Source organism: Sinocyclocheilus grahami, unplaced genomic scaffold, assembly GCF_001515645.1.
Source record: "Sinocyclocheilus grahami isolate Dianchi unplaced genomic scaffold, SAMN03320097.WGS_v1.1 scaffold2446.1, whole genome shotgun sequence".
Taxonomy (NCBI): Eukaryota; Metazoa; Chordata; class Actinopteri; order Cypriniformes; family Cyprinidae; genus Sinocyclocheilus; species Sinocyclocheilus grahami.
The window spans coordinates 70,863-84,135 of NW_015507625.1; the positions used below are offsets into that span (position 1 = coordinate 70,863).

The window sequence follows — 13,273 nt, forward strand, 5'->3', positions numbered from 1 at the left end:
CATCCGAAAATTAGGATCCACCTGCCATCCGGCCTTCAGGATCCATCTGCCGTCTAGCTATTATGATCCACCTGCTACCCGATCATCATGATAATATTGATTCTGCTACAGTTAATTCGAAGATATAATCTAAATATTTATTATGAATCATAACCAGTTATAATTCGTCATAAATATTTCCCTTTTTAGAGCTAATAAATAATAATAAAACCCTACACAGTAATGGTTTTTGAAGATTATGTACTGTATGTACAGTAAGGGTGATATTGGCAAACTTTCACCTGTAGTAAGTCAGTCTGGCCACTAGGAATGTACTACAACTTTTGGAATATAAAAAAACCCTCATGGTCAATTACAGTAATTGTTTCTAAGAATAATTATGTACTGTATGTACAGTAAGGGAGATATTGGAAAGAATTCACCTGTAGTAAGTCAGTCTGGACACTACCACCTTGAACAGCCGTTTGGGTACTTACAGTAGTTTTTTATGAACATAATTGTTTACTGTACTGCATATATGAAGGAAGGTATTGGCAAAATCCCACCTGTAGTAAATCACTATGAGTTATACACGCTTTACAGTTTGGCAATGTTTTTTTTTTATGTTAAAAGTCACGTTGGTTAAAATACATTGGACATTTTAAACCCAATCGGTGGAATTGTCAGACGGTCCCTTACGCATCAAGCGCCGCTATTTCTCTGGTTTAAACTTTAAATTTAAAGTTGTTGCATATCAACTAATCGCAAAGCTAATCGTGGTAGTGGTATCTTTGTAGGACTGTCGACTCTATAGAACAGTGGCATGCGAAAGCGAATGTCTGGCGAATATCGAACCTAAAACTAACTTTACCGCGCTCTCAGGTTCCCATAGAGACGTTTGGCTAAAGATTATTCACAACATCCTTTTTAGACACACATTAAACGGCACTGCTCCATATGAGAGGGACAGATCAAATAATTGTAATATTGATTCTGCTACAGTTAATTCGAAGATATAATCTAAATATTTATTATGAATCATAACCAGTTATAATTCGTCATAAATATTTCCCTTTTTAGAGCTAATAAATAATAATAAAACCCTACACAGTAATGGTTTTTGAAGATTATGTACTGTATGTACAGTAAGGGTGATATTGGCAAACTTTCACCTGTAGTAAGTCAGTCTGGCCACTAGGAATGTACTACAACTTTTGGAATATAAAAAAACCCTCATGGTCAATTACAGTAATTGTTTCTAAGAATAATTATGTACTGTATGTACAGTAAGGGAGATATTGGAAAGAATTCACCTGTAGTAAGTCAGTCTGGACACTACCACCTTGAACAGCCGTTTGGGTACTTACAGTAGTTTTTTATGAACATAATTGTTTACTGTACTGCATATATGAAGGAAGGTATTGGCAAAATCCCACCTGTAGTAAATCACTATGAGTTATACACGCTTTACAGTTTGGCAATGTTTTTTTTTTATGTTAAAAGTCACGTTGGTTAAAATACATTGGACATTTTAAACCCAATCGGTGGAATTGTCAGACGGTCCCTTACGCATCAAGCGCCGCTATTTCTCTGGTTTAAACTTTAAATTTAAAGTTGTTGCATATCAACTAATCGCAAAGCTAATCGTGGTAGTGGTATCTTTGTAGGACTGTCGACTCTATAGAACAGTGGCATGCGAAAGCGAATGTCTGGCGAATATCGAACCTAAAACTAACTTTACCGCGCTCTCAGGTTCCCATAGAGACGTTTGGCTAAAGATTATTCACAACATCCTTTTTAGACACACATTAAACGGCACTGCTCCATATGAGAGGGTCCGTTCAGTACTACAACCTATATTATGACACGTTAAGTCGATATTATAAGAAAGTTTCTCAATATTTTGACTCAAGTGTGGCGAGCTTCCATTAATCAACACTGAGATATTTTTTCAAAATAGAAAGTCATACAAGTTTGGAACAACTTATTACATTTGATAATACATTATCAAACCAAGTGACATTAATAAAAGATAAACGCAATGAATGAATCAAAATGAAGACAACATACCTGGTACATGTCCTCAAGTCAGTTGAACATGTTAATATTGAATGTGATTAACTGACATACAGTACATCGTATGCAAATTTCTGCCACAGCAGCTGGTTAAAAGCCACTAAAAAAAACAACTACCTTTGCCATGTCAGGTACCACACTTCTATCATGAAAAAATGGCCATTTTAAATGTGTTTCTTACAATCCATGTAACGTCTTTATCCATTTAAGGGCCACTGCACTTACTTTTAAAGCTTGACCCAGCACTTTAAATGGCACTCATACCAAAATTATTAAAATTGCACAGAATGTGCACATCTTAATGACAATATTGTCCACATTTTTGGTTCAGTGGAAAGAAAAACCAAAAAAAAAAAACAGTTTTAGACTCTAAAGACAACATTATGTGGGCAAAACAGACAATATGCAACCAAATTAACCTTTACACATTTGAGATTTTATTTCATTAATTTTATTCTTATATATTACAGTGACAAGAGATGGTCAGTTATCACAAACTTTGTCCATTCACATATTTATGCATTTAATATTTGTATGGTAATAGCTTAGAAAAAAAATAAAAAGAACAGACACCCCCAACCTACCATTTCTCAGAAAAGAACAAGGATCAAAGTGAGGATATTCAGTGCACAGTGCTCAACCCAACCAGATAAATAAATTATTCTGAATATGAACAGACAAACGTCACATGTATGCGTCTATTATACATGCTTATTTGTGAGTGCACGTCACAGTTTGGTAGAGTTGCCCTTGACGTAAGAGGAAGACACACTTGGAACTTGTGTGCACATTTTTCTTAGCGGATGATGGGGACAAAAAAAGGAAAAAAAAAAAAAAAAAAAAAAGTCAAACAAAATTCATGTGTTAAACTCACTTTGACAAAGATTTTAAGACAAACAAGAAGACTAAACATCGAATGACTGGGACCCAAACGACAATTTTAGACATCCAAGTACACGTTGATGACAATAATCAGAATCAACTTTCCATGTGGGTTTTCAAGTTTTTCCCAGGACATCCCTCTAACTGAGTGCTTATGGTAAATGAAACTAAACATGACAAGTGTGAAAGGTAAATAGTATTGTAATGCATTTAAAAAACAGGTAGACAGAAAGGTGACACCCCACCCCAAAGGCATATTCCCCAACACTGCAACCCAAAAAAAATCCCATAAAGAAAAGGAAAGAAAAAAAAAATAAAAAATCAACCACTTTATCCATGTCCTTCAGTCAATAATGGCATTGCACACACAATACTGGTGGTGTGGTTTTGCACAGCTATTGGCTTTATACTTGATGAAGGTATGACAGGTGAGTGACTATGTGCTAGGTTATGTGCACAAGAAGTCCAACTGGGAGAAAAGGAGGAGGAAGGGTAGTACAGTGAAGAGGTCCGTATTCCATCTCATCATCAGTTGTACAGCAGTTTTGTCCCTCGGCGGCTAATACTTCATGACAGAAGGGCGGATGGAACAAGCGAGCGCATGACTGTCAATACTCATATGCAGTCCACAGAGAAAGAGTTATGACGGCATGGTGTTTTTCTTCATTAAACACACATCCATAGCAGCAGGTGGAGCCTTTAAGACCTCCCTCTGAACAACAAAAAACTTAATTTCCCATAATCCCCATAGGCAAGTTGTGGAGATATGAAAGTTCTGGGAAGTACGTACCCCCCCCCCCCCATCAGGCCCATCCAAACCACCAAAATTGTCCTCCATCCTACCAGTCAGTTTTTGAATTTCAACTCAGTCTCACCCCACACCCCCTGTGACCATCGTTCTTCAAACTGGGATTGAGGGGGATCATCGCTCGGGCTCAGACTCCAGTGCCAGAACCCGTTTACGCTCACGGCACTGCTTCTTATGGGCTGGCCAATCTCTCTGTTGGCACTGTGAGCCACAGTAGCGTGCCACTTGGCATCGGCCGCAGATGTTGAACTCCCTCAGCTGCAAAGGTACAAAGACAGAGACACTAAAAGAATTGTCACAACTCAAAATAAATGAGATAAACACAATAAACAAGTGACAACTGTTTAGAAAACATACGGTCAATATTAGCTAATTAAGGGTGTTATTACACGAGTGTATTAATGTTTTGTTAGTCTAGCGCACGAGATGCGCCGCTGCTGTGTTATGCATTCAAAATATTGGAGAAATATAGAAGCTCAATGCGGAGAAGATCTTGATTAGGTGAAAACCGAAACCAAGCCATTCACACAGATGCATATTCAGCGCATTTTTAGATGGACAAATATGACTGCTATACTCGTGTCTCACACAAGAGATGTAGCCATGCCATGCAAAGTTAAAACAGTTTAAACTTTTAGAAAACACGTCGCAAATTTGTGGAGGTTTATTTCTTTTCACTGCATCTCTTATGTTTTTAAATGCAATCTGCGTGATGGGCGATTCGGCTCTTTGTATTAAGCAATGCATAAATACATGATGCTGTTTTGTTCATAATTGTTTATGCAATTTACAAAAATTATATTTGATTTACCGACCAAATATAAAGCCGACCTCATATGTCATTCCCCCGGAACTGCTTCTGTTTACAACAGTGAGCGCAAGCTAGATTCAAGTGATTACGTTTTGAATATGGATTTTTTTTTTACAAAAACGCATCAATTCACTACAGAAGGCCTTTGTTCACCCCCCGGAGCCATGTGAGACACTTTTTTTTTTTTTATGGATGGGCGATTTTTATTTAAGTTCTTTTGGACTGAAGCAATGCAACACCCGCTAGGTGGCATTAAACAGCTTGAAAGATCAAAGACAATTTTTAATATAACTCCGAATGGATTCGTCTGAAAGAAGAAAGTCATATACACCTAAAATGCCTCGGGGGTGAGTAAAACAGCCTAATTTTCAGACCTATTTAATCTGCATATAAAACATTAGAAATGAGATATTCATTTAATTTTTATTGTGTTTTACTGTTAAAACAAAAAATATTTGTTTGTCTCAATAAATTGGGTTAATTAAAAAAAGGTTATAAAAAATGTCAATAATTATCGATACCGAACAATATGAAACATTATATCGTTGATACATTTTTTAGCTATATCGCCCAGCCCTAACACCAAGAGCATTGCGTTTTTGATAAAAGTCTTATGTGAGGGTTTCGTGGCTGTGTTCGGTTCCATTCTTTCTCACCCCATCCAGCATTTTTAAACGCAATGTGTCCTCGGTGAACATATGTGACCCTGTATGGGCTTACATTTCTGCCACAATTCTGCGCGCGAAAGATCATATTTTGAGTGCACAAAAGTGCATTTTGCACGTGCGCGATCTGAGTTTTGTGGAGAAAATGTTCGTTTTGCAAAGAAAAAAGTATTTAGAGCGCACAGAAATCAATTTTGCATTTAAAATACGTTTTTGGATGTGTGCAGACCTTCTCTTCTGCGCGTGCAACGTTTCACTTGCTTGCTCACCTGATGCCCCCCTCAGTGCTCGCTAAATGCCAACAGCTCGCATGCTCAACACAACCCAGCGTTACAATGTGCCATAATTCCAGCCAATCAGAGACAGAGGCTGCTAAATTCTGATTGGCTGCCTTGACAACCAATCACAACATTTCTTGCATTACCTTGACAGCAGAAGAGGAAAAATACAGTGCATGCATAATTATTATGCAAGTTGATATTCTGATTATATATTTTACCAAGCACATTAAAAGCACACATACATATATATATATATATATATATATATATCAGTTTTCAAGGATTTTACTACACTTCAGTATGTGATTCTTATTAATTAGGGGTAATTTTTTAGGATTCTATACATAACCTAAGTCTCTGAGAACCTGACACCTTGTACTTCTGGAGACTCCAGGTAGGTTGCAGTTCTGGAAAATGGTGGCGCTGGAGACTAAATGTTTCCTGGTGATTTCACACCTAATTCTTCACCTTAATTCCTAAACATGTTTTTGACTGACCCTGCTGACCCACTGAGCATTTTGCTGTCCAGTGGTTATGCATTCACTTTGCAATTTCTAGTATTGTATTAGTTTTGAATATTTCTCATGGGCATTTAATAATTTTTTACTTTCAATCTGAGTTAAATCTCTTTTTTTTGGCTCATTTTATCTGTAAAAGAAAATCTGCTTAATAATGCACACCTGAATATAAGACATTTTTCACTTCAGCCTTCATGAATAATTATATATCAATTATAAATGATTAAATACAAGATTAACAGTAGTTATTAAAATTGATGTCGTTTGGAATTGGTAAAATGTGCTTGGAAAAAAGTATGATCAGAATATCAACTTGCATAATTATGCATGCACTGTATTTTTCCTCTTCTGCTGTCGAGGTAATGCAAGAAATGTTGTGATTGGTTGTCAAGGCAGCCAATCAGAATTTAGCAGCCTCGGTCTCTGATTGGCTGGAATTATGGCACATTGTAACGCTGGGTTGTGTTGAGCACTCCAGCTGTTGGCATTTAGCAAGCACTGAGGGGGGCATTAGGTGAGCAAGCTAGTGAAACGTTGCACGCGCAAAAGAGAAGGCCTGCACACATCCAAAAACGTATTTTAAATGCAAAATTGATTTCCGTGCACTCGAAATACTTTTTTCTTTGCGAAACGAACATTTTCTCCACAAAACTCCGATCGCGCACGTGCAAAATGCACATTTGTGTGCTCAAAATATGATCTTTCGCGCACAGAATTGTGGCAGAAATGCAAGCCCATAACCCTGGACCACAAAACCAGTCTTTAGTCGCAAGGGTATATTTGTAGCAATAGCCAACAATACATTGTATGGGTCAAAATTATACATTTTTCTTTTATGTCAAAAATCATTAGGATATTAAGTAAAGATCATGTTCCATGAAGATATTTTGTTAATTTCCTACCGTAAATATATGAAAACTTAATATTTGATTAGTAATATGCATTGCTAACAACTTTAAAGGCAAATTTCTCAATATTTAGATTTTTTTGCACCCTCAGATTCCAGATATTCAAATAGTTGTATCTCGGCCAAATATTGTCATATTCCACAAACAACAAACCATACATCAATGGAAAGCTTATTCATTCGGTTTTCAGATGTAAAAATCTCAATTTCAAAAAAATGACCCTTATGCTGGTTTTGTGGTCCAGGGTCACATACAAGAAAAGCACCTGCATGTTGATCATAGTCATCACCAGTCTCAGTTATAAAGGACTACAGTTATAAAACGCACTGGCTATAAAAATGACCAGTGGGGTTGGGTATCGAAAACCGGTTCTATTTTAGAACCAGTTCCAAATTTCTAAGAACCGGGTATTCGATAAGACGAGTGCATTTTGATTCTGCTTAACGATTCCTGTGTTCACATTTTAATGTGATTTAAAACGATTTAAGTCCAGGAATGGAAAGTTCCTGACTTTCCCTGTTTGCGTGCAGCGCACACGATCTGCGTGCGTACAGTGTTAAAGAGACAGCAGTCTAATAAACTGCCTGTCATTAATGTTAATCAAAGAACAAAAAATAATTCGCTGATCTTGATTGAATATCTTTAATAACTTCAATTAATCTGTATTTTATTTATGAAAAGAAAACTATGCAGTGTCTTTAAACTTTTAATTACAGTTTGTGTATCTGAAATTTGGTTCAGTTGTATTTATTTCTGCTATTGTTAATTGATTTGTTTGTTCCTATTTAATTACTGACTGTTTACTTTTATTTATTTACTTTAATATTTGAAATGTATAGTAGTGTAGTTGTTTTTGCGGTGGTATTTTTGTTAAAAGCATAGGCAAAAGTTCCTCTTGTTGGCCTAAATGTTCTGTAGGTTGCTGATGTTTGCTCATTTTATTTAGCTGCAACAGAATGCTTAGTAAAAAGACACAGAATAAATGTTTGACTTTTATTTATATATATATATATATATATATATATTGGATTTTTTATCTTATTGGAATCGAAACTAGGAATCAATAAGCAGAATCTGAATCGATAAAATTCAAACGATACCCAACCCAATGACCAGTATTTAAAAAAACAAAAAAAAACAACAAAAGACGACATAGAATGACTTCTCTACACCATACGGACCCTCCTCTCAATGAGCGAGCAAGGTGGGTAGTGACACTCGTAGTAGGTGCAGGAGCACTCCTCCTCTTCCACCAGCTCTCCGTTGGCATTGTAGTAGCGTGTGCGACTCAACTCCAGGTACTGCTCTTCCACTGGGTCAGCTGGAACCTGCTGGATGGCCAGCCAGTACAATGACTGCTCTCTAGAGAGGACATTACAAAGGCATAATTTAGATAGCATATCACAGCACAAGTTGAGCACAGTGGATTAGTTTTTGTTTGTTTGTTTCGTTATAAGCTGTACATCATAAAATCTTAATGTTTTGATTTTTTTATTACCTTTGTTTGCTGGACAGTTCTTCTGGTTTGGGACTCCATCCCACAGGAACGAGACGCAAGTTGTCTAGACGGTTGTCCACTGTGACTGAGTTTATGTGAACTACTTGGAAACTTGGAGCAATTCCACCTCTGTGCTTTTCCCTGTAAACAAATACACTAAAATGTGACTACTTAAAACATATAGATGTCTACTTATTTACAGCCTCTTCAGGATTTTTACATATATGCAAAACATATTTTCAAAATCAACTAGTCGATGAGTTCCCTGATAAACGCACTGCTGTTTGGGCTGCGTGTGCTGAGCTAAAGATGATCACTGGTAAACTGAAGCGCTCTTTTAACTTAACCCAACGCATTCTATATGAGATAAATCAGATATACATCAAATAAACACAATATTACAATGTACAATTGCACAAAAGGCTGCAAACGAACAGCGCGCATCTGAAGTGTCTCTGAAGGAAATAATGCATTATTTATCGGCTTTAAGATATCGGCCAAATTTTCTTATCAGGCCGATACCGATAACAGAAAAAATGAGCCGATATGGGCCGATACCGATATGGTGGCCGATATATCGTGCATCCCTACTGTCAACTAATGGTGGAAGGAGGTGGAAGGTACCTCATAACACTCCATGACACAATTAGTATTAAATATATTAAATCTGAAAAATGTGTCGAAATCTTAAAAGTGGTGGTTGACTTTTTTTTTCTAGGCTTGATTGTGTTTATGGGGTGCAGTCTAACATGTGTTAATGCTTCGTTTTTAAACAACACATTATTTTTCACATAATTTACTATTATTCTACACCGCTCTGTCCCATCTCCTATAAACGCGCTGATCGTTTCTTGCTTTTATGAAGCCCCTCCCACAGAAATACGCAATGAGCTCAGATTGGTTAGCTGTTCTCTAGTGTGCGTCTAAACGTCCCACCCCTCACCTCAGCGAGATGTGCTCCGGTTGTATTGTAAACAATGACGTTGTCAATATTGCTTATCAATTGGAGTCCGATTGAGACCCAGAGAATATTAGTGAAGAGGATTGCGCAGAACCTGTGCAAGCACGGCTCTTAATGGTATGTTTTTTGTTTGTTGTTGTTTCATACTTTTAGATATGCCGTTATTTGTAAATGCTACTGCTTCGGTTAGCTTTTAATATACGTTTTTTATTCTGATTAAAGCTTTAGTACAGTATGGCAACCGCACGTGCGTCCATGTATAACTCTTCTCATAGCTATGTGAAAATAAGTGTATAAACGGAACAGTTCACTGTTGGAGCTGAGCTGATAATCTGAATGAGACACAGAGAGAGAGAGAGAGAGAGAGAGAGAGAGAGAGAGAGAGAGAGAGAGAGAGGGAGGGAGAGAGAGAGAGAGGGGGAGAGAGAGAGAGAGAGAGAGAGAGAGAGAGAGAGAGAGAGATGCAGTGCAGGGCGAAGTGAGGAACAGAATTGAGAACCGCTGCTTTAGAACATTGATTTAGAAACTTGTGAATCCATTAAAATCGTTAGAAGACAGAATTGCGATTCATATATGAATTAGGGCTGTCAAAATGACTGAAAAACTAAATTCGAATTTTCCACTTAAATATTATCAAAATTCGAATTATATTCGTATTTAAAAGGCATAATTTCAGTTAGGGGGAAAAAAAGCTTTTGGCATCTCTCCTGAGGCCACAAGAGGGCGCATAGAGCAAAATTTATGCACGTTTCTTCAAAGCGTAATAAAATAACACGACTATCTTCGAAAAAAAGTGCATAATGTTTACAAACCCTATATAATTAATAAAGTTGCTTAAACAATTAGAAAAACAACAACAACAAAAAACAGCACCATGCATGTATGTATAGTTTAATACAAAGGACCGAAAACCAATCACAAAAGTAGGCTACTTTCTTAATTTAAAAACATGATACAGTGGGACATGTTTTTTAAAAGCTGAACTTACATTAATTTTACATGGCTTTCTAAACATGCCGCTCTCTTGTGCGGGACGCGAGTGCAACGCTGATAGATGCCCCACTAGAAAATGTGATAAATATGCGTTCTGTGTGAACGGCTTGGTTTTCAGTTTCGCCGTAAACAACATATTCGCCACACTGATGCTCTCGTTTTCCGCTATATATTGAATGAACAACGTAGCAGCGCCACATCTAGTGGGTTCAACTGAATAGGCTAACAAAAGTATTAAAATGCAATGACGTTTACTTTGTCATCACATTTCATGTGCCACTGATAAGGCTGCCTGACGCAGACCTAAACTTGTGGATTTTTTTTTTTCCGAAGAATATTCGAAATAAAAATTTTTTTTGACAGCCCTAATATGAATAGATTTTTGTGCATCCCTAGTTTTCTCTAGTGCGCTGTTGGGGCTGAGGTGATAATCTAAATGAGACACAGAGAGAGAGAGAGAGAGAGAGAGAGAGAGAGAGAGAGAGAGAGAGATGCAGTGCAGGGCGAAGTGAGGAACAGAATTGAGAACCGCTGCTTTAGAACATTGATTTAGAAACTTGTGAATCCATTAAAATCGTTAGAAGACAGAATTGCGATTCATATATGAATTAGGGCTGTCAAAATGACTGAAAAACTAAATTCGAATTTTCCACTTAAATATTATCAAAATTCGAATTATATTCGAATTTAAAAGGCATAATTTCAGTTAGGGGGAAAAAAAGCTTTTGGCATCTCTCCTGAGGCCACAAGAGGGCGCATAGAGCAAAATTTATGCACGTTTCTTCAAAGCGTAATAAAATAACACGACTATCTTCGAAAAAAAGTGCATAATGTTTACAAACCCTATATAATTAATAAAGTTGCTTAAACAATTAGAAAAACAACAACAACAAAAAACAGCACCATGCATGTATGTATAGTTTAATACAAAGGACCGAAAACCAATCACAAAAGTAGGCTACTTTCTTAATTTAAAAACATGATACAGTGGGACATGTTTTTTAAAAGCTGAACTTACATTAATTTTACATGGCTTTCTAAACATGCCGCTCTCTTGTGCGGGACGCGAGTGCAACGCTGATAGATGCCCCACTAGAAAATGTGATAAATATGCGTTCTGTGTGAACGGCTTGGTTTTCAGTTTCGCCGTAAACAACATATTCGCCACACTGATGCTCTCGTTTTCCGCTATATATTGAATGAACAACGTAGCAGCGCCACATCTAGTGGGTTCAACTGAATAGGCTAACAAAAGTATTAAAATGCAATGACGTTTACTTTGTCATCACATTTCATGTGCCACTGATAAGGCTGCCTGACGCAGACCTAAACTTGTGGATTTTTTTTTTTCCGAAGAATATTCGAAATAAAAATTTTTTTTGACAGCCCTAATATGAATAGATTTTTGTGCATCCCTAGTTTTCTCTTCCTCTTCTCTAAAGCAGCACAACACGGCCTCGCCCCCTTTGCTGCATGTTCCCGGGGGCGGGGTTTATCTGGGTTTGTTACCTCACAAACCCGGGAAGTAACTTGTAGTCCCTACAAGCCGTTTTTGTAGGCATTAAACTGCCAGAATTTTAAAAGACGATATCTCCGTTTGCATTGAACTTTCAGTGCCACAACTTTGCAGATATTGCTTAAATAGTTTTTTTAATGAATTGCATAAAAACATTTCATCGTTAGTCATTTGATCAATGCATCAATCCATATTGATGCATTATTACACCCCCAGTGAGAAGGTGGCTTCATTTAAAAAAATAAATAAATAAAAAGTGGCTAGTGGCCCGAATTGTGACAGTCGTATCTGAAGTTCGTAAACTGTGAAAAAGCCGTGGGAAATGCAACAGGAAAAAAAACACTATACTCACCAAAGTAACTCATGCAGTGGTCGACCAGCCCATCTACCCTTGCCAATGTCAAAGGCATAAGCAAAGATTTTTGCCCCATTCCCATCTGCATCAACTTCCATGCGTGCCTGAAAATAAAGACATTCGGGCATTCAATTTCACAGGACTAAATAATTGTATTCAAAGCATGTGACCACAACAAAAAAAGAATCCTTCGGGTAGTGTTTAAAGGTGGGGTAAGCGATTTCTGATAGCCAATGCTGACATTTGAAATCACCAAAACAAACACGCCTCTACCCCAAAAGGGTCTCGCCCCTGTTTTGATAGCTCCGCCTAAAGGGGAAGTAACGATTAACCGCGAGCCGGTTGAAAATCGATTCAAATGTGTGACGATTCAAATCGGTTGAGATGCTAAACAAAATCGCAATTCAATTAGGGATAGGAGTTTATATGAATATACAGTGGTGTGAAAAGGTTTTTGCCCCCTTCCTGTTTTTTTTATTTTTTGCATATTTGTCACACTTAAAGGATTCAGATCATCAAACAAATTTTAATATTACACAAAGATAATGCAAGTAAATACAAAATGCAGTTTTTAAATGATGATTTCATTAATGGAAAAAAGCTGTCCAAACCTACGTGGCCCTACGTGAAAAATTAATTGCCCCCTCCTGTTAAATCATGAAAGAACTGCAGCTTTATTTTAGAAAGCTGAGTTAAATTTCACTAGCCACACCCAGGCCTGATTACTGCCAGACCTACTTGCCATAATTGACGGTACCATGAATTCTGCACTCTATCAGAAAATCCTGAAGGAGAATGTCCGGCCATCAGTTTGTGACCTCAAGCTCAAGCGCACTTGGGTTATGTAGCAGGACAATGATCCCAAACATAACAGCTCTGAACGGCTCAAGAAAAAAAAAACTAAATTAAGGTTTTGGAGTGGCCAAATCAAAGTCCAGACTTCAATCCGATTGAGATGCTTAAACAGTCCATTCATGCTCGAAAACCCTCCAATGTGGCTGAATTAAAACAATTCTGCAAAG

General features: G+C 37.3%; 1 protein-coding gene across 2 annotated transcripts in view; it reads right to left on the reverse strand.

The window, feature by feature from the left end:
• Nucleotides 1-2,871: 2,871 nt before the first annotated feature.
• The window catches only part of LOC107575044 (zinc finger MYND domain-containing protein 19-like), a 19,401-nt gene continuing 8,999 nt past the window's right edge, over nt 2,872-13,273 (reverse strand). For both annotated transcript variants that reach the window (XM_016261456.1, XM_016261455.1), the window contains 4 exons: nt 12,249-12,355; nt 8,427-8,567; nt 8,110-8,290; nt 2,872-4,003 (listed from right to left, as the gene is read on the reverse strand). In XM_016261456.1, coding sequence (XP_016116942.1) covers nt 3,860-4,003; nt 8,110-8,290; nt 8,427-8,567; nt 12,249-12,355 — 573 coding nt within the window. In that variant the 3' untranslated portion in view covers nt 2,872-3,859. The remainder of the gene's footprint in view (nt 4,004-8,109; nt 8,291-8,426; nt 8,568-12,248; nt 12,356-13,273) is intronic.